Consider the following 23,076-nt stretch of genomic DNA (forward strand, 5'->3'; position numbering starts at 1 on the left):
TTGCCCTGTGCCCAGTCTTGGATTTCCATCTTTTTTCCAACTTGTTCCCCTTTCGCCAGCCCTCTTTCCAGAGAGGCCACCATCACCACCTCCAGCACTTTGACCCACCTTCCCACACCCCACCAGCCCAGTTACAAATGGTGATTTTCTGTTTATTGCTCAAAAACAAAAATCCAGAAGCAAAGATGAAGAGATTGTGGGTTGAGGAGATGGCAGGAAGGGGATAGGGGCCTTGTCCCAGCTCTCTCCTTCATTCCTCTTCTTCTGACCCTCCAAAGCCCAGGGGTTAGGCCTGGGGCCAGAGCATCTGGGAAAGGCAGAGCCTTCATGGCCAAGGGAACACCAGAGCTCTTGGGTAGTCCTTGTAGGGTGCCCTGGGCTGGAGGGGCCCCAGGAGTTGCAGGGAGCTGAGTTCCCCTCCCAGGGTCCAAAAGCCAGTAGGGTAGGGGGGCAGCTCCTTGTTTGGCAACTGAGAAGAGGAGGCTTTTGGGGGCAGGATGCTGGTTTATTTACTGTCCCCAGGGCCATCAAAGCCCTCTCGTGGGACCAGGAGACTATTTACACAGCAGGGAGGAAAGGAGCCAGAGACCAGGTCCTGTACTCCTCCTTGCCCAGAATGAGGAGGGGAGGGGCGTCCTCGGTCCTGCAGCCTTAGTTTTGGGGTTCAGATGGAAACTTCATACTCCCGTGTATCCTGGAGACAAGAGAGACAGGATCAGTTGCCAGAGTGGGATGGGGGTGGAGCAGGTATCAACAAAGAAGGGAAAAGACCCTGGGTTTTTAAAGTAACATTGATCACTGGGGGTGTGGGGGCCACAGGATGGGAATGGGGCTGAATCTGGCCAATGGATGTGTTTGGTTCATCCTACAGCATCTTAAAATCACATAAATATCTAAATTTCTGGATTGTCTTGAACAGGTGGAAGATCTGGCAATTGGGCCTGAGTTTCCACTAGGGTCTAGATGAGGCACAAGTTCTCCAATTAGCCACAGTTCTCAGTGAGCCTTATTGTTCACACCTGCCTTGCTTTCTTCATTTGCGTGGCCTTTGTAGGCAGCTGAATTTGAAATTCCCAAGACAGATATTACAGCGACCTCGAGAGAAGGTATGGAGCCCTAGGGGAGTGAGAGATGTGGCCCTCCAGGGCTAGGGAAGGGCTCACCCCAGCTTCATACAGTGGATTGCTGAAGTCTGACTCCACAGTGATGGGGCTGTAGGAATGGGAGCCCGAGAAGCCGAAGAGGGATTTTCCCTGAAGCCTGGGAAAGGGAGAAGATAGAGGGGCTTATCGAGAGGTGAGCCCCCAACCCCCCCTCACCCAGGCTTCTGTGCCAGGCAGGCAGGACATCTGCCCTGGCCAGCAGCTCCCTGAGTAGATACTTACTTGGTGTAGTATACATAAATGCCACTGCCGAGGACAATGACCAAGCCTAGGGGCAGCAGGATGGCCAAGGCGAGGTTCCCACCCTCCAGCTGCCGTGATGGGTCTGTGGTCTGGGTCACTGGGAGAGGAGGAGAGGCCAGTTAGCTAGGGCTGGGCCCAGCCCTGGGCTCTCCCAGCCTCCTGCCCTGGGCCCTGAACCCTGGGTCTCACCCCTCCGGGGCCTGGCCTCCTGCCCCCGGCCTCTGCCTTGCCCTCCCAACTCAGCCAGGCCTGGGTCTCCACCTGTGCCCTCACTGACCTTCCAGTTTTCGGTTGTCCAGGAGCTCCTCATAGGCCACTGCAGGGAGAGGAGGGGGAGGGGACGGGGTCTGAGCCAGGGAGGGAAGGAGGCTGGGTAGAGGGCCGGGAGCCCAAGTGGGGCTGGGCTGGACAGCCTGGTTCTCTCTGCCCTCTGTTCAACCTAAACTTTATTCTTCTCTTGGTGTGGGTGGGGGAGGAGTAGTCAGGGCAGGACCTCTTCTTCTTCCTTCTCCAGTGCCCTAAAAGTTCAGGGCTCTGGGCAGTCTAAACCAACCAGGTCTGTAGAATTTGTCAAAAATAGGGAAACTAAGACCTATCCTGAGGGCAAGACACTTCTACACCAAAGCCCCTCTCCTACATCCCTTAGGATAATTCCATGACCTTGAACTTCCCCAGGACTTCTGGATGTACCTGTGAGGATGAAAGCCCACAGGAGGTGGGCTCCACAAGGTTGCTATTGGTCTTGAATTTGCTACCTGACTTTCCCAGCCCTGTCACTCCCCGGACACGGCTGTGCCCCCTCCTGCCCTGTCTGCCCAGGCACCTTTGCAGAGTGGGGGCTGGCTGGTCCACTGTGAGGGGTGGCCGGGCACACAGGTGATGGTGACCTCGCCGATGAGCTCAAAGCCCTCGTAGCAGAAGAAGCGCAGAGACTCGCCCGCTTGGTAGTGATGCTTGTACAACGTCTGATAGCCATTCTCTGGCACCCCTGGGTTCAGGCACGGCTCATACTTCACTGCAGGGAACATGTCAGTCATGACGTGCCAGCTGCGCTGCTGAACAAGCCACCCAGCCACCCTTCCCAGGGTGTCCCCAGACTCACAGGCACACTTGGGGACCCGGTCACTCCACTTGGGTGTGCCTGTGTCCCGGCTGTAGCAGGTGAGTACAGCTGCCCCCTCCAGGCTGTACCCTGGCAGACAGCGGTACTGGACATGGGAGCCAACAGGAAAGCCAGCGTCCGAGGCAGTACGGTGCCCATTGGTGATCTCACCAGGGTCTGCACAAGTCATGACTGTTGGCAGGAGGACAAGGTCAGGGGGAGCTAGGGCCTTAAAAGATCTCCCAGGAGCTTAGGGCCAGTTCCTCTGAACAAACCCTCCACCTCCCACTATTTCCTCAGAATGCAGAGTTGGAAAAACTTAAAATTCAACGCATTTTATATTTCAGGCTTCCAGAAAACAGAGTGACTGGGGCAACTGAGGCCCCCACCCTAGGGTGAAATTTGAAATATTTGACCACTGTACCAGAGCATATCAGTCATGCACTGTAGATCATCAGCGGAACAGCAGTGCCCTCTTCAGAGGGGCCCAGCCCTCCTGCTCCCTGTATTCCCAGCCCATTCTGCTCACTTACGTTGCCTGCTGGGCCCCTGCAGGCATTTGAGTTTACAACCTTGTTGTGGAAGAGTCACAATCATAGCCATTTCTTGTAGATAGTCCTGTGCAAGGCACTCTGCTTAATGTTTTACAAACACAATATCATATACCCTGATGATCTGGACAGGTCAACGTCACTGTCATCTCCCTTGGCACCCAGGGCTCAGGGCAGTCAAATGACTGGCCAGTGGTCACTCAGCCAGGGGAGCTGGAACCGCTCAGGGTCACAGCCATGGAGCACTGGGCTGAGATTCAGAGACTTGGGTCTCAGCTCAGCTTCAGGCTCAGTGTGCCACCTTGGGCGGGTTCCTTCCTGAGTCTTGGGCAGCTAGGCCAGGCCCTATCCCCTCTGGGCCCTGCCTCCATCTTTTCCTGTCCCTACCCCTGTCCTGTCTGGGTTCCAGACTGGACATCTTATAAATCTTTCCAGGGATGGGGAGCTGTGTCAACTAGAAAGTTTTCCTTGTGTCCAGCCCAAATCTGGCTTCCTGAAATTTATCCTAGTTGGTTCCACCACTGCCCCCAGGGGCTGGGTGGAAGACCTACAATCCCATATCCTTGTGGCAGGCTTCCCAAAATTTGGAGAAAGTGACAAGAAGCCACCCCTTTCTGCTCTTCTAAAAGATAAACACTCTCAGCTCCTTTAAATGTCACCTCCTCTGTGAAATCTCCTGCCCCATCCCTGCAGCGATTAACCCAGCCCTCTTCCCACAGCCCTTCTTCGTACTCACAGCAGCTCCTGCTTATTCCCTGTTTACATACACCAGGCACTGTGTGAAAAACTTTTCATTTGCTCTTCACTACCCCTTATTCCTACCAAGGCTCAGAGATGGTAAGCACCTTGCCCGAATTCACCCAGAGGTTACCACTCTGTGAGTACCCTGAGTTGTTTAAGTATCTGTTCCCCTCCCAGACTGTGAACTCTTCTAGGGTAGGGAGGGGCTCCAACTCCTTCACATAACCCCACCCTCAACACAGCATGGGGCTTCGATGACTGCATTAAAATAAACCAAGTTCTCTCAGGAGTCTAGGCCCTAGCTAAGTAACTCCTGTAATGTCAAGGGTTGGGGACCGAGAGACTGGAGCAGGGCCTAAAACAGGAAGAGCAGAACCGAGATTGATGGCGCGGGGTCGCGGAGGGCTGGAACTCAGACGGGGCAGAGGCGGGGCCAGGAGACTATGGGGGCGGGGCCACGAGGAGGTGAGGCGGGACCCAGAAGAAACTTGCAGAACAGTGCAAGAGAGAGGGACCCAGCCCGGAGAAGATGAGAGGGGGTGCCCTGGGGAGACAATTTGAGGCACCGAGGAGCAGAGGAGTGGAACCCAAAGGGCATAGGGGAGGGGCCTGACGAAGATCTAGGCAGGACCGAGAGCGAAGGGATGGAACCTGGACAGGGCAGGTGCGGGACAAGGGACGAAGGTGGGGCGCAGAGGGAATGGGCGGGGCCCAAGCTGGGCGGCAAACCCCCTGGGGCAGGGGACTGAGCGGAGCCCGGGCTCACTCTTTTGGCAGGCGGGCGGCGCGGCGCTCCAGGACAGGTCCCACTGGCAGGTGAGAATGTCGGAGCCCAGCAGCTCGTAGCCAGGCTCGCACTGGTAAGTAAGCACCGTGCCTCGGATCAGGTCCCCGTGGGAAGCTGTCCTCCAGCCCCATTCCGGAGGTGGCAGCTCGGGGCACGTGTCATTCCTCGGGACCTCTGCAGGGGAGAGACAGCGAGTTTGGAGGCTGTCCTGCGACTCAGGGCGCCCTCCCAGCCTCGAGGATCTCGCTCCTCCCGAGACTTCTGGCCTGCCGGACCCCTGCCCATCTCGGCACCCTAGACCTCGGTACCTTTGAAGTGCAACACGAAACCCTGGCCTAGGCCTGGGTTTGGGGGCCCGGGAGGAGCCTGGAACTGCAGCGTGAGGTCGGGCCCAGAGGAGAGGAGGCGGCGGCGCGGTTGAGGTCCCCGCAACTGGGCCAGGACTCGGGCGCTGGGCCCGTCCCCATCGAACAGCGTCAGCATGTCCCCTTCGCGCACATTCAAGCTGGAGGGAGTGGGACCTTATATGGGGGCTGGGCTACGATCGGCCCCTCCCGTCCGGTTCTGCCCAATCCCTAACTCAGTTCATTAGTAACCCTACTTACTCCAGTCCGACCCCGCATTCCCCTACCCCAGGTCTGGTCCCGCCTCAGTTTTGACCAATTATACGCTTCTCTATAATAGTCGCTCCAGGTTCCACTTATTCTGTGGCTCCTCCCAGTTCCTGCTGCCCAATCCCCACCTCTGTTCATTACTAACTCTCCCACTCTCCAGTCCCTCCTCCATCACCAAGTGACCACAGCCTAGCTCGACTCCAGCTCTGACCAATCACAGACCAGGCTCATTACCACCCTGCCCAACTCTAGGCCCTGCCTGGGTACCTGCTTCTGGTTCTGTCCAGTCACATGACCACCTCATACCAAGTCAGCTCACTGGATTTTCCCTACACCTGCTGGTGATGATTCAACATCTTGGGCCTGGGTCCCTGGAAATCGGTCCAAGGGCGGTCTCAGACACAGCCAAAGTGAGAGACACCAAGGCCAGAGCCCCTTTTTCACAATAGTCCCTGAGGAAGGCTGCATTACCCCATTTACTTGTCCAATGTCACTTGCCTAGTAAGTGATTTATACCTGGGTCTACCTGACAACCCACACCCCTATCCTGAACCCTTAGTCGCCTCTTTCATCAGACCACATATTCACCGAATATTGTGTAGACCTGCAAGCCAGCCAGGCTCAGAATGCAGGTTAGTACATTGTCATACCATACTTCGCTGAGCCCACACCCACCGTACCCTCTGCAGCCCCAAAACGTACATCTCTACTTGGAGCAAGATGCGCTTCTCTTCCTGGACGTGCAGGCCCCACACGCAGTCCTGGCCGGGGCTATAGCTCTGGGGCCAGTCTGGAGAGAGGACCACACCAGCTGGTTCTGACAGCTCCCCTCCACACATGGCTAGGGTAGAAGCAGTGTCAGATTCAGGACCCAGGTGGGCATGCAGTCTCTATTTCACCACAATCCTCACCACTCCCAACTGTGTGCACCAGACTGCCTCACGGGTTTCCTGTTATCTATTACCCACCTGCTTCCTGCCACATCCAGTCCTGTTGTGCCCAATCCCCAGCCCTACTCTTAATTAATTCTGCCCACCCTCCCAACCTACCATCAAGGCCCAATCCACGACTTAGCCCAACTCCGGTTCTAGCTCTCCAAGACATTTGAGTTGTGACCTTGAATTCTGTAACAAGCCCACCAATTATTTAGCTAAGAAAAAGTGCGTCTCTGAAAGGGACAGGGATTTACCCAAGGCCTGGGTTTATTACATTTGAATATATAGGTCTCCTTCCTGAATGGCCTTCCTAGAATCCCCGGCTCAGGGGTAGTCTGTAGACTGAAAGACTTCCTGTGGATGTGGAGGGCTCACCCTTGCAGGCTGGCTCTGTGTCATTCCAGTGAGGTTCTGTGGGATCCACACATTCGATGGCATTGGGGGGGCCCGGGGGCTCCAGGGCATATCCTGGGAGGCACGAGAAGGTGGCCAGCGCCCCTGGGCGGTACTCGGGGTCCGTGGTGGTGACATTGCCATGTGCCAGGAAGGGGGCGAAGCAGCGATCTTCCTCAAAGGCTAGAGAGGAGTCAGTCCCAGAAATTAAACATTAGGACGGTCCTCAGGGGATCTCAAACTGGAGAACTTGGGCTGAATTCAAGTGTTGTTTGGCCACTCAGTGGGCTGTTTAAAATAGAATGCCCTTGGGCTTAGCTTTCACTCTTCAGTTTCCCCAAAACCCTAACGGTCCTCATTCATATATTTGTTACCTCCCCAGTCTCTGGAGGGAAATCCTAGGCTAGTCAAATCCCAGCCACCATTCCACAGATGAGGAAACTGAGGTCCACAGACACAAAGCCACTTGCCCAATGTCACACAATAGGGCAATGGCAGAGCCAGGTCTCAAACCCAGATTGCTTGATTCCAAGCCAGAGACACTTGGCTCTGGAAACTGCAAAGAAGTGGGGGAAAAAAGGTGCCTTTGCAGAACTGGCTCAAGTAGGTATGTTCTCTCCTCAAAAATCACCATTGGATTCTGATTATCCCTGATCATCCATGCTGTGGCCAGAATCCAAAAGTGCAGCTAACACAAAAGCTACTCAGTTTTGACTTTGGACTAAGTCAGCAAAAATGAACATTTATAGAGCATTTTAGTTTTTGCCCATTTGCTCATATCTTAGCTGCAAAACTATCTTCAAGGTAAGACTTAGGTGCAGTTGAGGAATCTGAAGCTCGTGGAGCAGCAGTGGCCCGCAGCTATGGAGGCAGGCTTCAAACCTATGAGTTCTCTGTGCAGTCACAGAATCTAACATGCAATTTATTTTTCAGATTCACTGTTCTAATTCAGTTACTTAACCTGATAAGATATCATATCCAAATCCTATGCATCTGTCAGGGCCCAGTGCCAATTCCATTTCTCCCATGATTTATACCAGAAACGAGGCCCTCTCACCTCTGAGTATTTCACTTTTTTTGCCTCTTCCTAGCTACTGTTTGCACAAATCCTCTGCTCCAGCCACACTGAAAAGCCCTTTCCCAAACATACCAGGCATTACTCTACCTCTTTACCTTTGCTCACACAGTTCCTTTCACCTGAGATGCTTGTTCCCAATCTCCTTCTTTTAAAATCCTCTCTATCCTGTAAGACCCCGCTCAAACGCCTCTTCTCCTGTGATCACTGACCTCCTTCCTTCTACCTGTCCAGCATCCAGTCCCCCATCTTCTGGTAACAGCACCTCTATTTTCATTTTAGGAAACATACCTCCCCTACTTCCAGCCCGTGAAATTCAGTTGGGGCCAATTAGGGATGACCACATGATGTGGATCTGCCGATCATAATACCACCTGCCCCTAGCTACACATATTGGTTCAGGCATAGGCACAAGGTCTAAGCCAGGGCAGTGAGAGCCTTTCCTGGCATTTTTGCTGAAGCTCTCAGGAAAGAAGCATGCCTTCTCTTTCTCTGATGGAATTACTAAGTTGGTGGTATGTCGGTCTAGAACTGGTAGGTCCACTACAGATGGAGAGCCTGCCTGAGAATGAAGTCAACACAGAGGAAAGAACTGAGAGATTGAGGTAACTGGTCTCCTGACTGTGTACCTGGATCCAGCCATACATGAAGCTTACATAGAAAAGTGCCCTCAGGGAATCAGAAGGGGTCCATATGAAGGAATCCTTATAGTTCTGGGGTGGGAAGGCAAGTCAGGTTTCAGGGATCCAAACACAGAGATGAGCAGGGATGGAATATATACTTGTGGCCATGCCTATGGAGTCAAGAAGAGGGGAGGTTGCAGGAATTGAGGCCTGGGGGTAGGTGGGGGCAGTTACCTTCAAATCGGAGGCTTAGCAGCAGGGGATTGGCAGGTGTCTCTGAGAGCAGCTCCACATAGAGGGACTGGGCGTCACTGATAAGACCCCGCTCTGGGACATCATCCATATCTGAGTCATAGATCACTGGCGATAGGGGACTGCCCCCTGAGCGCACCATCAGCCTGGGATGGACAGAAGGGTGGCCAGGGGCTCAATTTCCCCTCAGAAGCTGCCTCACCTCTTGCCTGCTCACCTAACTTATTTTTATAGCTATTATTATCAAACATTAACTATATGCCATGTACTCTTCTAAGCCTTTACACATTTTATCTCATTTAATTCTGACAAGAACCCTTGAGTCAGATACCGTTTTTATCACTCTTTTTATAGATGAGGAAATTGAGGCACAGAAGGATTAAAGAACCTGTCCAAGATCACAGCAGAGCTGGGGCACCGGTTGGTTAGATAAAGAATGTAATAATGAGGATGACAATGGCAAACACATTTATAGTGCTTACTGTGAGCTAGGCACCATTCTAAACACGTATCTTAATGCACTTAACCTCACAGAAACCTTAAGAGGAAGGTACTATTATCTCCATTCTACAGACCAGGAAACTGAGGCACAGAGAGGTTAAGTGATTGCTCTAAGTTTGCACAGCTGTGCTGCCTAAGAAAGGGGAAGGACTATCTGCATTTAACACATTTCCCAACTGGGATCAACCCCAGGTCTGTCTGACTCCCCTCTGACTCCTCACTGCAGTCTCCCTATTTCTTTGAGGTGGGGACCTCAGGGGCCCAGATCCTCACCGATCATTGTCCTCATCCAGAGACACTCTCTCAAAATGCAGGTGCAGCCGGCGTCCCTCAGCTGCTTCAATGACCCAGCGGCAGGTGAGGTTGGGCCCTGCAGCTCCCCCAGGCTCAGGGGACACAATGCGGCCCAGTGTAGCATTGTGGATGGTGCCACCACAGGATGCTGTGGGCAGAGGGAGGGCAGGTTAAGGGGACTTGTCCTCCTTCCATCTTGAGAGCTGTTCCATTCACACCTCTGGCTGGGACCTGTCCTTGGGATGGCCTCTGCCCTATGAGCTCACTTTAGAGGACAGGACCTTTTCCAGGCCACCACCCAGGTGGAGAACCAGCCCTGGAATAGGGAAACCCCCAGGATGGACATCCCCCAGGATGGAGATTCCATTAAAATGAAGATTCCACAGATGTGGGCATCCTGGGATGGGGAGTTATGAGGATCCCCAAAATTGAAGCCCTCAGATGGAAAACCTTCAAGATGGGGATCCCCAGGATGAGGACTCTCCAGGATAGGGACCCTCCAGATATGAACCCCAAGAATGGTTTTCTCTAGGATGAGGAGTCTCTGAAAGAAAGGATCTCCAGAATGGTGACTCATGACATGGAAACCCTCCAGGTGAGACTTCCCAGAGGGAGACCCCCCAAGGATAGAAACCCTCAGAGTAAAGAGCTCCAGATGGAGTCCCCAGCATAGGGACACTTGAGGGTAAAAACTCCTTCAAGATGGGTGGTCCCCAAAGATGGTGACCCCCAAAGATTGGGCCCTCCCAATGGTGCCCCTAGGACAGAAGCCCCCACCTGTGGTGGCAGGATACTCACCCATGCAGCTGGGGGGCTCCCCGCTCCAGGAGGGCCGGGTACCATTGAGGCAGATGAGGGTGTCCTCGCCCTGCAGCTGGTAGCCTGAATCACAGTGGAAGGTGGCGGTGCCCCCAGGGTGCAGGTCTGTCACGCTCACATCTCCATGGGCCAGCCGGGGAGGGAAGCCGCAGCTCAGGAGGTAGGCTGGATCAGGCAGAGCAGGGAGAAGAAGGACTCACTTTCCCATGCCACCCTCTCTCACCAGTCCTCCAGCACTTCCTCTTCTCTTTCCAGGTCCCTCTGGGGACACAAATTGGCTCCAACCTGGAGTCTTCACATGGGCACACTGTCTCATGAAGAGGTCATTTCAACATGCTCTATCAACCCTAATCTGTGTAATCCACTCACTTTGGCCCCCATTTTATAGATGAAGTAGCTGAGACTCAAAGAAACTCTGGACCCTAGCATTCATTTGCTGTGTGACCTCAGGCAAATCAATTGACCACTCTGAACCCCATCCAGCTCTAATAATAACAAATAGTATTTGCAAAGCCTGTTTGGCTTTCAAAGTGAGCCCACATAGTGCTTTTGAAGTAGTCAGAGAAAGACTGTGACTCATATTCCAGATGTGGAAATTGAGGCTCCAAGTGCCTCACAGCATTTTCTCCCCTTAATACACACAGGCTTTCTTCCGCTGAGGTGCACTGTGGTATTATAGCCTCAGCTTTCGTCCAGAGGAGCCACATGAAACTCCTTTAGGAACTTTGACTATTTTGTCATTAAAGACCCTAATACCCGGTGCCCCCTAAATGAATCCCCTAGTGAAAGTGAAATGCTAGGGAAAGCTTTGCTTCCTTAAGGAAATGGTTTGTCTTCTCCTTTCTTGCAGTGAGAACTGTACAGCGGCCGGCCCCGTGGCCGAGTGGTTGAGTTCGCACACTCTGCTTTGGCGGCCCAGGGTTTCGCGGGTTCAGATCCTGGGCAGGGACACGGCACCACTCATCAGGCCACGCTGAGGCAGCGTCCCACATGCCACAACTAGAAGGATCCACAACTAAAATGTACAACTATGTACTGGGGGGCTTCAGGGAGAAGAAGGAAAAATAAAAGAGTGGCATGTTAGCTCAAATGCCAGTCTTTAAAAAAACAAACAGGGGCCGGCCCGGTGGCGCAGCGATTAAGTGCGCACGTTCGGCTTCGGCGGCCTGGGGATTGCCGGTTCTGATCCCGGGTGTGGACATGGCACTGCTTGGCAAGCCATGCTGTGGTAGGTGTCCTACTTATAAAGGAGACGAAGATGGGCACGGATGTTAGCTCAGGGCCAGTCACCCTCAGTAAAAAGAGGAGGATTGGAAGCAGTTAGCTCAGGGCTAATCTTCCTCAAAAAAAAAAAAAACCAAAAAAAAAAAAAAAATCCTGTATAATCTCTCTTTTTGTACTGGCTGATAGAAAGCTCAGAAGCAGATTGAGGCCTGTCCCTAGCAACAATGGCTTGTCCATCCACATTCTATTTTTTCAACTTTAATAAGCATTACCTGGTGCCAATTTTTTTCTTATTCTATTTTATTTTATTGCTTGCATTCTGTTTTGAAAGTCTCCTGAAATTCTTATGGAATCGTATGGGACAAAATAAATAAATAGAAAGTGACTTGTTAGTAAATTATGACTCTGAACTTGATCCTGACAGAGCTCTGTGTGTTTGTTTCAGATCGAGCAGAGCTCATCAAGAAGGGCTTCCTGGAGAAGGTGCACCAAAGCTGGGTCTTGTAGAAGGGGCAGGCTCTGGGTAGCAGAGGGTTTCGGAGGTACCACCTTGCCTAGGTCTTTACTTTTTCTGACTCCAGCCCTGAGTGATTCTCTAAGACACCTGGTTCTCTCCCTATTTCACAATTCAACAAGCATTTCTTTGGCTGGGTCCCGGGGACAGAGAGATGAAAAAGGCCTAGGCCTTGCCCTTTAGGAGTCTCCATCTACTGAGATAGACACAAAAGCAACCTTCTAGAACATAGTGATTTGAATAAATATTAGCCTCTGTGATAGGTCTGCACAACCAACAGGAGCAATTCCGAATACTTTAGATTGACGTTCAAAAGCCCCTTCCACAGCTGGGTCCAGCCTAGCACATACAGCGTTAGTTCTCACCCATGACGCATATATTTTACAAGACGTAGTTTTATGACTCCTTACTATCCCACTTTTATATTTTTTCACACCATTTCCCCTACCTGCGAGGCCTCGTCTCACTCTTTGTCATCTTCCAAGGAGTAACTTAAGTATCACCTCTTCCAGGAAGTCTTAATTGCTTCCTTGCCATACACGATCTGCATGTATAATTTTGTCATCATGTTAACCGCTATTGCCATTATGAAACTGAACCAAGCTTTATTTATTTTTGTCTCCTAAAACCCTAGTCTAGCTGATCGATTGATGCAGCCAGGAGGCAGTGTGGAACAGTGGAAAGAGCACTCCATCTGGAGATGGGCAGACCTGAGTTCCATTTCTAGCTCCACAACTTATTAGCTGTATGACCTTGAGCAGGTGACTTCACCACCAGGGCCTCTTACCTGCAAATGGCAATAATAAATCCTATCATTGAACTTTGGCCTTAAAGTTAAACAAAAGAAACACACAAAGCACCCTGCACGTGAAAAGTGCTCAGAAGGTGTTAATCACCTGCCCCTTGGCCTCAGTTAATGAATGCCTGAGAGTCAGGGACTCAGGGATCTGACTTCTGACTCTGCAATGAATTTGCAGGTGGCTGAGCAATCCATATAACCTTTGAGTCTTTTTTGTCCTCTCAGAGATGGAGTTGACAATGGCCACCCCCCCAGGTTGCTGTGAGAAGCAAATGAAACAGTTGGTGAAATGGTTTTGTAAATGGGAACCTTTGCTGGACTCGAGGTGAGGGGTAATGGAACCTTTGGCCTTTCAGAGAAGCTAATGAGGCCACTCTGGACAAGAGGACCCAGCTAGCGCAGATTGGGAAGGGCTTAAACAGGGCCTTAGACCCAAAGGTACCTGGAGAAGCCACAAAGCAGGGAAGACTGAGGCAGGTAATGAAGGCCAATTTATGCAACAGCCCTGCTTTCCCAAATGTTCCACTTAGCCTAAAGAGTCCTATTTTCAATGCCCTAGGGAAGTGGCTGCTTAAAGGAGCCATTTTCTAATGTCTGAAGTCCAGCCCTTGGCCCTGGGCCCTCAAGGCATGCCTTTGCTCCTCCACAACGAGGCCCTGACCACCACCATGTCCCCTAGCTCAACATCTTTCCATGAATTGGCCTGGTGCTGGGCACCTCCACCTTGCACACCTGAGCCCCGGGGCAAGTCCGGAGAGGGGGCCTCAGGAGAGGCTGGGGAGGGTGTGAGGAAGAGATTTGGGTTGTGTGTGTTCTAGACAAGGTCCACAAGGGACCTGGGCTCAGGAGAGCTCACAAGGGGGCAGGCAAGGCCATGAGGCAATGTGAAGGAACATTGGCCCAACACAGGTCCCTCTCTGTTTCGGAGGAGCATAGGAAGGGACTTTGGAGGTGGCAGCAGTGTCTGGAATGGGACAGTGGACTGGGCCCCTTGCCTCTTGCACACACGGATGCTAGAACATACACTTGCACTGTGGGAAGGTTCCCGCACACACAGGTGAGTATGGATGGATGCGTGTGTGCAGGTTGGCTGTGGGTGGATGCTCATGAATGCAGTTGTGCGTGGATTCCTCCCCAATTCTCGGCCCCCAGAAGTCAGCAGGATCTTTCTAGGTCACAAATCTGAGGCTGTTGCTATCTTGCTTAAAACATTTCAAAATGTCTTCCCCTCCCCTGCAGGGTAAAGTAGTCTGAACTCCTTACTGAAGCTGATAAGGCCCTTGATGATCTGAATCCAACCTACCTCGCAGTTTGGTCTCTTAGCCTACTTCTCCCTTCCACTTTCTGTGTTTTGACTGTCATTTTTGAGCTCTCACTGTGTACCAGACATTATTTTAAGCACTTGATGTGTACTAACTCATTTGATCTTCCTAATAATACCATGAAGTAAGTATTATGATCCCCATTTTTCAGATGAGACAATGAGGCACAGGAAGGTTAAGCAGCTTGTCCCAGGTCACAGAGCTATGACAATTCTACCTTCCATGCTGAATTTCTTCAACTCCTCAAGGGAGTCATGGTTTTTTCCCCCTCCCAGTCTTGGAGTGTGCTTTTCTATCCATCTAGACATCTGCCTTCCTCTTTCTCTTCCTCCTGCCTTCCCTTAGCTAACTCATCTTTTAGGTCTCAGCTTAGTCATCACCTCCTCCAAGAAAGTGTCCCTACATTCCTTGGGGGAAATTTAGGTCCCTTTGATATTTGCTCCCTCTTGCCTGTGTTTCCTCTGTCATAGGGATATAGGTCTTTATCTCACTGAATTGTAATCATCCTGATTACATGTCCGTCTTGCTACCTAGATTCTGAGTTCCTTGAAGTCAGATTTGTATCTGGCTTGTTCATTCCTCTCCCCAAGGCTAACACAGGGCTGGTATGAAATGGGCACTTGATAAACATTTATTGAGTGAATGGGTGAATTGCTACTTGGATGTGTGCACACCCAGACACAGGTCTGTGAGTGTGTAAAATAAGTGCGTATAAGTCTCCTCTAAGGGTTTTGTCCCTTGGGGTCCTAGTCAGGAGGAAAAGCCCACAACATTTCACTGTGGTTGGAAGGCTCCTGGAGATATCCCCTGTGCCCAATGTGACCCATATCCTTCCACCAGCACCCCGGACTCCTCACCCTGATAGTGGATCCTGAAGCCACCGCCCCTTGGGACCCGTGGGCTTTGGAAGTGCAGGAGCAGCCGGTTGGTTGGACTCCGAAGAACCTGCCCTTCTCCAAGCATGGAGGAGTTGGCCAGGAGTCGGGGGGCCAGGCCTGGGGACCCTCCACCAGCCAGCACCAGGAGTTCTTCCTCTCGAGACAGGTTCAGTGTCTGCACCTAAAGAAGCCAGACCCAGACCCACCAGAACAAGTCAGCTGGGGTGGGTGACCCTGTAAGCTCCCTGCCCTTGCCATCCTTTTCCCTGTAGATGGCAGCCCAAATGCCACACTGATGCTGGGCAAGTTGTAGAACTCTAGGAGAGTCTTTGAGATCCCTAGAAAACAGGCCCATCTGAGTCAGAAAACAGGTTCTCTGGCTCCCAGGCCAAACCTGTGCACACCCCTGGGCCCCGAGGAAAGGGCTTGGAGGTTTCACAATCATATGCTTAGGTCCAGTTACCTGGATCTCAATGCCATAGCCGGGGTAGACATGGATGCTGTATGTGCAGTCCAGGAGCCCCAAGGTGTGGCTGGCCGTGCTCCCTAAATCTGGAGACTCCACATGCCCTTCGCCTTCGGAGATGTTGTTATTACACAGAACTAAAGAGATATAAATGGCTGCGGTTGAGAGAATCCCTGTGTTCTTGCCCTCCCTGCCGAGCAACTCTTGGGTCCTCATCTGTCTTCTCCCCAGCACCCCTCACCATCTTTATCCAATGCTCCCTCTCCCACCTGTGCCCAGAACTCCCTTCCCCAACTGTAATATAGATAAAACACATAGAACAGTGCTGGTACATAGTAAGGGTATATAAATACTAGCCTTTATTATTATTAAGCAGAAGCCCCTCTCCTATCTGTACCCAGACCCCTTTTTCCACACGTTCCCAGCAGCCTCTCCCACATCTGTGTTCTTGCACACTACCCCATCCGCTTCCAATCCCCTCACCTGGGCTGGTCACTGTGGTGGTCACAGTTGTCGTGGTGATGATGGTGGTCGTGGTCTCCTCCTCTCCTCCCTCAGGCCCGAGGGGCGGGCCTGGGGAGGCGGGGCCGAGAAGGGGCGGGACCGTAGTTCCTGGGGGCGGGGTCAGCAGCTCTGGTGCGGTGGGGCTTGCCCCCCTGCCCCCCTTAGGGGTTACGGCTGTTGTCAGAGGCCCTGTCCCTGGCTCAGTGGCCCGCGGCAGGGAGGGTGCTGCAAGAGTCTGGCCAGCTGGAGGAGTGGCTAGTGTGGGGTCTGGATCAGATCCTGGGACAGTGCAAGGGAAGTAAGGGCACAGAAGGAGCAAATTGATGGGCCTTAGGTGGGGAGAAGGGCTGAAGGAAACTGGGAGTTCCCCACTGAGCCCAAAAGATTTCCCCAACAAGGTGAAGATCCCCCACCTCTCCCTTCCCCATCCAAACTCCCCACCTCCTCCCAAGGCTTCCACAGTCTGCACCCCTCCTCCCTTTTCTTCCCCTCTTCCCCTCTCCACCTCTCTACCCAGGCCATTCCACTCTGACAGTCTCCTTGAGCCTCTCTCTCTGCGTCTCCATTCAGATCTGGCTCCCTCTCCTGGTTACCCCTTTCTCTCTGTTTTGCTCTCTCCAGAACTCCCTATCTCTGTTTAGTATTCTTATGGCTCTCTGATTTTATGATTCTGGATCTACTAGTCTCTGCATTTCTCTTTCTTTCTGTGTCTCCCACCATTTCTCTGATTCTGGTTCTCTGAGTTTTCATCTTTCTTTCTCTCTGATTGTCTGTTTTTCTGTGTGACTCTGTCTCTTGATCATTCTTTCTCAATTTCTCTGCTTCTCTGACTGTCTGTGCCCAGTTTTGACTCTGTCTAACCATCTCTGTCTGTCTCTCTCTGAATTTCACTGGCCTGGCTCCCCATCTCCCAGAGTTAATGTCCCTCCCTCTGCCTCTATGTCACTCCTGCCACTCTGGGGGCCTCACCCGGCAGGTAGCCCATCTCTGGGCCCTTCCTCAGCAGGGCCCCATGGAGCAGCTCGGCCAAGGCCTCAGAGGCTACTGTAGGGGTCTCACTTCCAGGCTCTGGCAGTGCCTCCTCCTCTTTCAGGGGCAGACCTAGAAGATGAAGTTGTGTGAGCCCTTCCACTGCTCCAGACTCCTGCTTTCTCCAGAAAGATCTTTTCCAGAGTTGTTGCTCCCTCCTCAGTCAGCTGGGCCTGCAGGAGCTCAGAGGGTCCCAGGCTGGGCTGAGAGCCAAGATTGGAGGAGGGGCTCCCAGCTGCTCCTCACACTCCTACACTTTCCTCTCATCCTTTTTCCCCAGGCCGTATGGGCCTTCAGTGAGCATGTTGGCTCTTGTGAACCCTGGACAGCGCCAGCAGGGCAGAGAAAGGGCAATGGTACTGCCTTCATTTTCATCTCGGTGGTGCTCTCCCCACAACCCTGGGGTTCTCCGAATGGTCTGGCAGCACCTCCCAGCCCTTGCTTCTGCAGTGCCCAGCTTTTTCTCTGGGTTTCTGTCTCTGCAGTGTGTTGTTCTCTCCCTCCCTCCCTCCCTCCCTCTCTCTCTCTCTCTGTCTCTCTCTCTCTCCTTCTCTGCAGTCTCTGTCCCCTTCCCTGGAGTCTGGCTGGGGGTCAGAGTGGGAGACTAAATATCTGGTCTCTGAGCATTGCTTCTGTTCATCTGTCTTTGTCCATATGTCCAAGAGCATTTGTATGTGCAGTGACTGGCATCTCTCCCAGCACCTCCATCTCCCACCCAGGTACGGTGCGTGCTTCTGCCACCTCCGCAGACATCTCCCCCACCCCCGACTTCCCCAGCCCTTCTTCCTGGATTTAACCCCTGAGATGCTGCTAAAAGTTCCCCCCATTCATTTCCCCCCCTCCTCAATATGGGGGATTAGGGGCTCCAGGTACAAGCTGGAAAGCCCTGGCTTACCCCTTCCTGGAAAACTGTGCCCCTTCCCTACCCCAGGAGCTCCAAAAACCCGGGATCTTCCTAGAAAGGAGGGTAGAAGACCCTGCTGGGGGCCTTCCTGGGGCCCACCCCATGCTCCCATGTTCTTACCCTGAGTCCAGGGACAGCTCAGCAGAATTAGGAACAGCAGCTGGGGAGGCGGCGGGTGCTGTGCCCTGGGAGTCCCCATGGCGACTCACACGGATTTCTCTCCTCTGCGCCTCTCCTAAATAATCTAGTTGTCACCTTTCCTCCGTCTCCTTTTAGCTTTCCCTTTAATTTTTTTTTCCTGCTAGTAGTTAATAAGGAAGATAATTTCTCTGCTCCTTGGGAGGGAGGGGCAGAATTGGGCTGGGGGTCGCCCAGAGTCCACCCCTCTTTGCCCAGTCCTCTCTGTCCTCTGCTCTCCTGTCTGAGGGAGAGGGGGCGCGGCTCCGGCTGCAGGGGGTGGGGCCGAGAAAGCCGAAGGGGCTGGATCGCCTGGGTTACCCTCTTGCTCCGGCCCCTGGGTCCACCAGGCTGGCTGGACCCCAAGCTGGGAGTGTGGGGAGAGGCAAGATAGCTTCCGGGGGCCTGGGGTGGAATCGAGGATCAAGAGGGTCCCTATCGTGTTCTGGTGGGGCTTGGCGGGGAAGGGAGGGGGTTGTGGGACCTGGAGAGCTGAAGCTCGGGCACTGGAGCTGCGGGAGGGAGAAGCTGAGAAAGGTGTCGAGCCCACGTCAGATCCTGGGGACGGGCGAAGGGAGGGGCCTGGAATTTATTTGGGGCGGAGGGGGGGAAGGAGGAGGAGGAAGTGCAGATGGAGGAAGGAGGGACCAAAGGAGCCAGGACGGTAATCCTCACTCCCGCGGCCCCTAGGGGAGGCAAAGCAAACTCTGGTCCCAGCAGTAATTACGTCCCTCTCCCCCAGCCATTCCAGCACATCTGGAATCTGAATTTCCTCTTCCCAGGGTGATGAGGGGCGGCACAGCTGGACTCGCGCCTGCTCAGTCCCCGGTATACCCTCTGCCCACATCCAGACCAGCCATGGGACTTCCCTCTTCCTTTTACAGAAGCTCATGTGGAATGGGCTTTCCCCTCCTCCAGGAGAATGGCAAGTTTCCACGTTCGTGAGAAGTCTAAGAGGTGACTGGCCTGAATCTGGGGAGGGGAGACCTCTCCTCTTACATACAACGTGAACCCGGCCAGCTGCCAGGCGGCTTCAAATTTTATTTTTTCTCCTGGCCTCTCTCACAACGCCTCTGGAGCGCCCTTTTCAGCACCACCGGCGAGAGGACAGCTCTCCTCGGCCCCTCCTGAGCGGGCCGGTTCCGGCGCCGCGCGCGATTGGCTGAAGCCGCCTTCGCCATCAATCAGGCTCCAGCCGCAGGCTGGCTCGGCGAAGGCGAAGGGGGAGTCATAGGCCAACTGGTCGAGGGACTGGCAGACCGACCCACAGGCTGCGGCATCCCTGTCCGCAGTCCACGAACGCGGGCCTTGTCCGTCAGTCGGCGCGCTCACCCCGCCCCTTGACTTGCCTCGCCTCTCCCTCAGGCCCTGCCCCTTCTTTTCGCATTGCGGGGAGGCTGGAGGTTGGCTCGGTGCCCCCAGCACCCCACGTGGCGCCCCGTCGCGGCCGGGCGGGGGTTGGGGGGAGGGCTAGGCAAATCCTGAGACGACTCCCCACCCCAAGACTGAGTTGTGACTGCCAGTGGGCGGGGGTGGGGGTAGCTAAGCTGAGAAGACTGTGGAGAGGGGTGACGTCAGGGTGAGTGGGAGCCAAGGAAGGAGCGAATAGGAAAGAGAGAGAAAGAGAGAGACGGGACTCGCGGGTCAGGTCGAGTGAGAAGCGAGGGCACGAAGGAGAGAGGCGGGAGGAAGGAGAGAAGCCGCTGCGGAGAACGACTGATTGCGGGTTCCGGGGCCGCGGGTCCAGGTGGGGTAGGAACTGCTGTCCGGGGAAGCTAGAAGGAATAGGGGGAAGAGAAAGACAGAACGAAAAGAAGAGCGGAGGTGGAGGGAGGAGAGAAGAAGGGAGAAGGGGAGACAGAGGGTGGGGAAAGGAGAAGCAGAGGGAGACAGGAAACTGCCAGAAGGAGAAAGAAGGGGGAGGGGGGAGGGCGCAAAAGGAAGAGGAGAGAGTTGGAAACAGAAAGAAAAGGTAGAAGGAGAGAGAAGAGAAAGATAGATGGAAAGAAAGGGATAGGAGAATTAGAGGTACACGAAGGAGGCAAGAAAGAGGGAGATACAAGGTGGAGAGAAGCCCTCAGAAGGAGAGAGAACCAAGAGTGGGGATGTGGAAGGGAAACAGCCCAGGGGGTAACCAGGGAGCAGCCATGGAGGGAACCAGAGGAGAACAGGGGGGACAGGGGAACTGGGGTCTGGAAGATGACCCAGGCCTCTTGGCCAGGGCCTCCTTGCCCATCATGCCTGCATGGCCATTGCCCCTGGCCTCCTCAGCGCTTACCCTGCTCCTTGGAGCCCTCACTTCCCTTTTCCTCTGGTACTGCTACCGCCTGGGCTCCCAAGACATGCAGGCCCTGGGGGATGAGAGACAGGCCAGGAGTGTCAGTGGTGGGCCTGGGGGATGCTCTGAAGCTGGCAGGCCAAGCCCAGGGAGTGCTGGAGAGCCTGGGGAAGGACCCAGAACAGAAGGCTTAGTGAGCCGTCGCCTTCGGGCCTATGCCAGGCGCTACTCCTGGGCGGGGATGGGTAGGGTGAGGCGGGCAGCTCAGGGTGGCCCAGGCCCTGGGGGAGGGCCAGGGGTCCTGGGCATTCAGCGCCCAGGCCTGCTTTTCCTGCCAGACCTGCCCTCAGCCCCCTTCATGCCACGGGATGCCCAGCGGCATGATGTGGAGCTCCTGGAGAGCAGCTTCCCTGCCATTTTGCGGGACTTTGGGGCTGTGAGCTGGGACTTCTCAGGGACTACCCCTCTGCCTCGGGGCTGGTCCCCACCCCTGGCCCCTGGGTGCTACCAGCTCCTGCTGTACCAAGCAGGCCAGTGCCAACCCAGCAACTGCCGCCTGTGCCCTGGAGCCTATCGGGCACTGAGGGGGCTGCGGAGCTTTATCAGTGCGAACACCTTCGGCAATGCTGGCTTTTCTGTCCTCCTGCCTGGGGCACGGCTTGAGGGCCGCTGTGGGCCCACCAATGTGCGGGTCAGATGTCATCTCGGTAAGTAGATGCTGCCTACAGACAACTTCCTTGCCTCCATGATTCCCCCTCCAGACTCTCTTCTTCTCTGCCACCAGAGCTTTCTACACTGTGGTTCTGATCATGCCTTTCTTCTCAGAAATCTTCACAGCAGCATTTCCTGAGCTTCAGCGATTTGCAAACCATCTTCATAAGCTTTGCCATAGTCATTTACCACCTGTACTATGTTTCTTCATATTGACTCTCCCCACATTTTTACTTATTTTAAAGGAATCTTTACAGGACAATGATAATCAGTATTACTTACCCTAAAAAAATACTGATAAAAACAAATTTAAACTTAAAAAAAGAAAGCTTTAAAAATTCTAGCTAAGTAGTCTCTCTGAGACCGAAGCCTATGCTGTCTTCACTTAGACAGGAGCAACGTTAGTGGGGTGTTAAAGTCATGGTAGCACCAAACTGAGGTTTCCTTTTCGATGTTTGAAAGATTGAAAGAAAATGGAAAACAATACAATTTTCTGAGTTATTTAATGGCATGACCTTGTTTTGCCTAAAATCATCTCCTATGCTACTAGTTGGATGTGTTCTCCACTTCTAAGCATAATGGCCTCAGGATCAAGTCCAGATCCTTTCTCTCCTGCATCTCCCACCTGTTCTCTTCCTCCCCTTCCTTCCCAATGTGCTCTAAATCTTAAAGGCCTCTGACCGATTCTGGCAGATGCCACACTCATGCTATACACTTAACCTAGAATGTCTTTACCCTTTATCATTTTATCACCTCCTGGAAAACTCCTCCTGAGTCTTCGGGACTCGCATTTTCTATTGCCACGTGTCCTCTGGGATGTCTTCCTATTCCCCATCATTTTAGTTGGCTGCTCAGTTTTCTCACAGCATTTGATTGTGTGGTCCTTGGGCCAGGATGGAGCCAATAGTTTTATACCTTGTGGGAGAGAAAGGCCTATCACATAGTAGGTTCTTGAGTTAAACTGTCAGAAGCCCAAGAGGAGATGCCACTTCTTCCAGTAAGCTTTCCCTGTTTTCTGAAGCAGAATAGATTGTGCTTTGCACTGCATTTCTCCTATCTCCTAGCACTTCTTTCATCCAGTATGGTATTCTAATAACACTTGGGTCACTTTCCAGAGAGCAAAGAGAGACCACCATAGACACTGGCATTTAACACCCTCAGATCTGCTTATTGATTGAATGGGGTGGGCCCCTTTAACAGAGGCAGGAGCGATAGATGCCTGGGTCTCTTTCCACAGGCCTGAAGATCCCCCCTGGCTGTGAGCTGGTGGTCGGGGGTGAGCCCCAGTGCTGGGCTGAGGGACACTGTCTACTGGTGGATGACTCCTTCCTGCACACAGTGGCTCATAATGGTAATGGGGCTCCCGTTCTGCCAAGGAGGGATGAGGGACTGAAAAGTGAAGTGGAGTAGACTAGAGATCACAGAATCAGCCCCAACTGGCTTCCTGTTCTAGCACCACCATTTTGTAGCTGCATGACCTTGAACAAGTCACATAACTTCTCCAATCATCTGTGAAATAGGGCAACTGCCATCTTGATCAGGTGACTGCAAGGATTATATGTTAATGTAGGTGCATAGCGAAGTGGTTAACATTATAAGACCCTAGGCTGATCCACCTGAGTTCCTGTCCTACCTCCGGCACTTATAGGCTGTATGACCTTGGACAGTTATTTAACCTCTTTGTGCCTCAGGGACTTTGTATAAAACGGGAGTAATTATGGTACTAATTCAGAGTTTGTTTTGATGATTAAGAGTTAATACACTTAGGGGTTAGAACAGTGCTTGGCACTTATTTACAAAGTGCTGCTTTTACAAGTGTTTGGTGAGTGTTCTGGCATATAAGCTCTTAATGTTAGCTGCTCTTCTGTCTCCATCCCCATGTGCCCTAGGCTCCCCTGAAGATGGGCCTCGAGTAGTCTTCATCGTGGACCTTTGGCACCCCAACGTGGCTGGAGCCGAGCGCCAGGCCCTCGACTTTGTCTTCGCACCAGACCCTTGAAGGAAGGCGTTCCCTTCAGACATTTGGGCTGGAGAGATGCTGCACTCAGGGATGGCTTGAGTGTTAGCCAGGACCTCCTCTCCATTGCAGGGGCTGGGATGGGGCTGAGGGTGGGAACTGACCAGCAAACACTGAAATACAGATTTTTAAATCCTCTCCTAACTCCTGACTACTTTCT

General features: G+C 53.1%; 2 protein-coding genes across 6 annotated transcripts; one reads left to right on the forward strand and one right to left on the reverse strand.

The window, feature by feature from the left end:
• Nucleotides 1-136: 136 nt before the first annotated feature.
• On the reverse strand, nucleotides 137-18,800 carry SEZ6L2 (seizure related 6 homolog like 2). Of its 4 annotated transcripts, none has more exons than XM_014863922.3 (18): nucleotides 17,854-18,800; nucleotides 16,770-16,901; nucleotides 15,780-16,079; nucleotides 15,294-15,433; nucleotides 14,810-15,011; nucleotides 10,073-10,258; nucleotides 9,254-9,422; nucleotides 8,462-8,625; nucleotides 6,512-6,712; nucleotides 5,904-6,042; nucleotides 4,896-5,092; nucleotides 4,567-4,761; nucleotides 2,509-2,700; nucleotides 2,230-2,421; nucleotides 1,684-1,722; nucleotides 1,386-1,503; nucleotides 1,164-1,260; nucleotides 137-694 (listed from the first exon to the last, which is right to left on the reverse strand). In XM_014863922.3, the coding sequence occupies exons 1-18, from the start codon at nucleotides 17,930-17,932 to the stop codon at nucleotides 665-667; spliced, it is 2,772 nt and encodes a 923-aa protein (XP_014719408.1). In that variant the 5' UTR covers nucleotides 17,933-18,800; the 3' UTR covers nucleotides 137-664. The 4 variants fall into 4 exon arrangements, with proteins under 4 accessions (XP_014719408.1, XP_044602307.1, XP_044602308.1 ...); XM_044746372.2 differs by having other exon boundaries at nucleotides 1,164-1,285; nucleotides 17,854-18,418; XM_044746373.2 differs by lacking the exon at nucleotides 1,684-1,722 and having other exon boundaries at nucleotides 17,854-18,470.
• Nucleotides 18,801-19,882: 1,082 nt separating this feature from the next.
• Nucleotides 19,883-23,054, forward strand: ASPHD1 (aspartate beta-hydroxylase domain containing 1). Of its 2 annotated transcripts, XM_014863927.3 has the most exons (3): nucleotides 19,883-20,895; nucleotides 22,137-22,250; nucleotides 22,789-23,054. In XM_014863927.3, the coding sequence occupies exons 1-3, from the start codon at nucleotides 20,016-20,018 to the stop codon at nucleotides 22,896-22,898; spliced, it is 1,104 nt and encodes a 367-aa protein (XP_014719413.1). In that variant the 5' UTR covers nucleotides 19,883-20,015; the 3' UTR covers nucleotides 22,899-23,054. The 2 variants fall into 2 exon arrangements, with proteins under 2 accessions (XP_014719413.1, XP_070340709.1); XM_070484608.1 differs by lacking the exon at nucleotides 22,137-22,250.
• The last annotated feature ends 22 nt before the right edge of the window (nucleotides 23,055-23,076 follow it).

The sequence above is a fragment of the Equus asinus genome, chromosome 14 (assembly GCF_041296235.1).
Source record: "Equus asinus isolate D_3611 breed Donkey chromosome 14, EquAss-T2T_v2, whole genome shotgun sequence".
Taxonomy (NCBI): Eukaryota; Metazoa; Chordata; class Mammalia; order Perissodactyla; family Equidae; genus Equus; species Equus asinus.

Excerpts from the sequence above, each read along its gene's own strand:
- SEZ6L2 (XM_014863922.3), bottom strand. The coding sequence starts at position 17,932 with ATGGGGACTCCCAGGGCACAGCACCCGCCGCCTCCCCAGCTGCTGTTC. Across the intron at positions 5,093-5,903 it reads ATCTTGCTCCAAGTAGAGAT|CTTGAATGTGCGCGAAGGGG; the intron begins GTACGTTTTGGG and ends CACTCCCTCCAG. Across the intron at positions 2,422-2,508 it reads CCGGGTCCCCAAGTGTGCCT|TGAAGTATGAGCCGTGCCTG; the intron begins GTGAGTCTGGGG and ends TGTTCCCTGCAG.
- ASPHD1 (XM_014863927.3), top strand. The coding sequence starts at position 20,016 with ATGTGGAAGGGAAACAGCCCAGGGGGTAACCAGGGAGCAGCCATGGAG. Across the intron at positions 20,896-22,136 it reads GCGGGTCAGATGTCATCTCG|GCCTGAAGATCCCCCCTGGC; the intron begins GTAAGTAGATGC and ends CTCTTTCCACAG. Across the intron at positions 22,251-22,788 it reads GCACACAGTGGCTCATAATG|GCTCCCCTGAAGATGGGCCT; the intron begins GTAATGGGGCTC and ends CATGTGCCCTAG.